The following is a 4,025-nucleotide window of genomic DNA, read 5'->3' on the forward strand; positions in this document are numbered from 1 at the left end:
AGACCAACCTGATGTATCATCACCAAACCAATTGGTAGGCACTTCACCCATCTTATAATACCATTGTTCTGAATGATTGATAGAAGGACGACGAAGATACACATTGTGAACATTGCCCTGATTACCATCATATCGTCCTTTTACAATCATTTCCTGCTCACCTTCAGGAAGCATGTAGTACATGTAATAATATGAACCAGAATACCAAGAAGAGGAAGTAGAATAGAAGGCCACATCAAATCGATCAACATTGAGACAGAGATAATGAATCCAATTCTTGTTAGCTGTATGAGAATGGCTTGATCGAATCTCATATACAATGTCATTATTAGAAGAATCACGAATTCTGAAATACTCATATTGGGGATTAGCCACGTAAGTTCGAACAATCTTGTAAAGAGTTCCAGCGCACTCAGTAAATCCAATGGTGAGGGTGGTGGTAATAGAAGGAGTGACCATTGTTGATGTGACAGTGTACTGTTGGGAACCCAGAGTACTGGAAATACCAGAGATAACACAAGTATCAGGATTCATAGTAACTCCTTCAGGGAGGGCAGGCTGAATCGAACATCCATAGTATCCATAAATCTCAGGTTCAATCTTAAACTCTTCATATCTACTGTAGAAGGAATAGGATGTTTCAGGATACTCAATAGTAGTAGGAGCAGGACGATTGCAAACAAGGAATTGGAGTTCATTCACATAAATAGAAGATGCTCCCACTCGATTTGCTGTCATACGAATGAGTTTATGACGACCAGCAGCAAACACAGAGTTCCACTGTCTCCACTTACTCGATGAGTAAACACCTCCTTCTGCCTGAAGAATGGTCGACCAGCTGCTTGTAGAAGATAGAGTTCCTTCAATCAAGAAAGAGGTTGCATGGAGCGAAGAACTTGTATAAGGCCAGATACGAACAGAATTCACCATGGGAAGAGAAGCACCCTGGAATTCAGCTGTCAGTATTCCAGCAGTCACAGAAGAACTACTAACATACGTATAAGACGAATAAGACCAAGAGAAAGCATGATCAGGATTTGTGAAGGTAGAACTAGTGGCCGTAACATCGTTCGGGACAACAAAGCAGGGATTAGCATCATCATAGCCAGCATAGAAAGCAAGGAATCCATTAAATTGAATTGTTTCTGAATAACTAGTATCCATGAAATGCATTTCAACAGCCAACACACTGGAAGAACTCTCAGCCTCAAGAGAGGAACGAATCACTCCATGATAGTCAAAGGATGTGTAGCCTCCTGTAGCAAGAGTGGAACTTGTAGGTTCTCCATCAGCCATGTTATCACGATACACTTCAACTGCATTGATATATGCAACAATTCCATAACGATACTTCAACTGCAACTCAATCGCAGCCATTTCACTCAATCCAGCAAATGACTTGCGAAAGTACTGAGTTCCTGTAGCTTGAGTCGTTGTAACACCAGTCATAACATCAGTCCAACCAGCATCCGGATAACTCGCATCCTTCCAGTTTCCTGAAGCAGTAGCGGTGTACTTCCAAGTATCATCCTTGTTGATGGGAGCATAGAGAGATAATGGCTGGGTCTGAGTACGACTGGTGGTCATCATGCCCTTGAACACACGATTTCCGTTAATACCATAAATCTCCAGCCAGGCCTCATTAGACCAATAAGAGGTAGTATCATACATTCCAAGAGTGTACTGGCTGTTAGTAGACTGCTGAATGCAAGTCTCGATAGTACGAGTCTGCGAATTCGTAAGCGAAGGAGAAGAGTAAACAGCTGTAGTTCCAAAGAGAATCTTAAAAGATTCCTGACTGGCTTCACCCATAGTCTTCTTCACAAACTTCACATAAACTTGGTTACTAGCGCAATTAAGAGCTGCTGTGAGAGATACTATTCCTCAGAACCTTCACAAATCCATACAGATAGCAGCTATGATAATGAGAGACTTCATGAACAAAAAGAAATAATGATAAGTTAGTCGCTAAGCGGGAAGTTACAAAAAATAAATGAATTCTAATAGAATGTACGACCAGTAATTCAATAGTATGAATAAGCATCACTGCTAACAGTAACACAGAACTAACAGTTCAACTTACCAAATAGAATAACAATGTTACCAGTGTAGTGAAGAGCTAGAACACTCTCATACCTCTTCACAACTGCAATCCATCTGTCTATTCCTAATAGCATATAAAACGATTGTAGAATCAAGTATTTGAACGCCGAATCAAAGGGAAGATATGGATAGATCATCATTCTAAATAATAGAATTAAGATACTACTCTTGTTAAACGATCAAATTAAGTAATGAATTGAAACAAAGAGTGAAAAGTAAGAATCTTTTACATCTGTCTTTCAGGATATCCATATTCATGCAACAGGAAAACACTAGAAAGGGAGAATGGTAACTACGAATCGAAGCAACAAATCGATCCCATAGTGATAATGACACACATAATAACACGTTCTCCTTCAATCGTTGGATGAACGAAATATGAGCCAATGATAATCAATGTAAGAAATGATTGGTTACATGACTTACTTGCATAGTTATCCACAGATTATGATTATCAAGGAGATAATACTGTAAGCCACCATCAAATCTGGAATAACGACTTTCAACAACATGCACTTCCAACAAAGCAATTTACTATATAGACATCCTAATAATAACAACTAAAACTTCTATTGAGCTCCAAAATCCTATTATCACTTCTCTGAGTGAAACCTCACTGTCATTCTTCTTACTAAACTAATAGTGGATCCTACATTTATTTCGACCATTAGGACATTCCAAGTTAAGCATTTCCTATCATTCCGAAAATGGTACTACAAATGTTTCTAAACTATCTGTTTCTTACAATTCTTCACATACAATCAAAACATCACATCTTAATAAACTCAATAAAACTCTAACACAGACTAACCCAATATCACTTCAATTCATTCAAATCATTCATATCATATCAATTCAACACTCCTTTCATTCACACAAAACAGTTCACATCATCTTTCTATTCAATTTCATATCAAATCCATCTTTCAATATCAAACAATCAATTTCATAACAATTCTATACTCACTTCTTAACATGACAGAAACCGACCTTCTCATTGATCCCATTTCTAAAGAATATGATCTTGTAAATACTCAAATTCAATACTATCATTATCTAGAGAGAGCGTTTAGTTGAACTTCCTACTCTTTACGATATTCTAGGAGTTAATAATATTGATTATGTATAAATCATGTTATGAATTCAATGAAAGGGATTTGATAACAAAACTGCGTTACTGAAACTACAAAGAGAAGGGTTCAATAAGGTTACTCCTCCTATCAATTTGCCTTCATGGATGTGTTGTTTGCTTCCTTGTGTGAAAGCACTTCGTTCAACTCCTTTCTTTCTCTTAATAATAGCTCGAATGAAACAATACAATTCTATGTGTCCAACTACAGCAAGAGTTCTTCGAGAAGGTCGTGTTTTGGTTCTTGATGCTGGAGATTTGGTTGTTGGTGATATTGTAATTGGTCTTTTATCTCATTCATCTTGTAGATCTTTCTTAAGCCAGATATGATAGTTCCTGCAGATTGTCGCTTAGTGGCCTGTAGTGAGCATATTCAAGTAGATCGTTCATTCTTCTTTTCAGAGAATCCAATTATGGAATGTTATTCTTCAAGGTAGGAGTGAGTTCTTGTGTGAGAGTTAGTTTGTCTCCTTCTCACTCAACTCATTTGTTCTATCAAACTGATTTGTGTTTCATGGCAACACGAGTGATAACTGGAGAAGCAAAAGCACTTGTACTTCGAACAGGAGATAACACATTTTGGGGTCATTTGTGTGCTTATAAGAGGAAAGAATCATTCTTGTTGAATGTTTGTTGACTGTTTCATACTTGGAATTATGTCAATCAATCTCAATTCTGTTTCAAACAAACAGTGGAGTTATGGACTTTGCTTACTTGGCACGGACAGTGCTGTTAATGATACCGACAGCAACAGTCTGTCTCATATCACGAACAGCGAAACGACCAAGAGGAG

At 37.7% G+C, this 4,025-nt stretch overlaps 2 protein-coding genes across 2 annotated transcripts; one reads left to right on the forward strand and one right to left on the reverse strand.

Annotated features, from left to right (window-relative positions):
- Positions 1-52: 52 nt before the first annotated feature.
- JH06_5213 (hypothetical protein) lies at positions 53-1,938 on the reverse strand (the record flags this gene model as incomplete). Its single annotated transcript, XM_014669491.1, has 3 exons — positions 53-68; positions 101-1,877; positions 1,908-1,938. 3 exons carry the CDS (start codon positions 1,936-1,938, stop codon positions 53-55), a joined length of 1,824 nt encoding a protein of 607 aa, XP_014524977.1.
- A 1,140-nt stretch (positions 1,939-3,078) lies between these two features.
- Positions 3,079-3,869, forward strand: JH06_5214 (Na+/K+ ATPase; the record flags this gene model as incomplete). The annotated part of the gene is made up of 6 exons (XM_014669492.1): positions 3,079-3,129; positions 3,164-3,226; positions 3,257-3,374; positions 3,405-3,508; positions 3,541-3,665; positions 3,695-3,869. 6 exons carry the CDS (start codon positions 3,079-3,081, stop codon positions 3,867-3,869), a joined length of 636 nt encoding a protein of 211 aa, XP_014524978.1.
- Between the last annotated feature and the right edge of the window lie 156 nt (positions 3,870-4,025).

Source organism: Blastocystis sp. subtype 4 (assembly GCF_000743755.1).
Source record: "Blastocystis sp. subtype 4 strain WR1 chromosome Unknown seqid_0530, whole genome shotgun sequence".
NCBI classification, from domain to species: Eukaryota; class Bigyra; order Opalinata; family Blastocystidae; genus Blastocystis; species Blastocystis sp. subtype 4.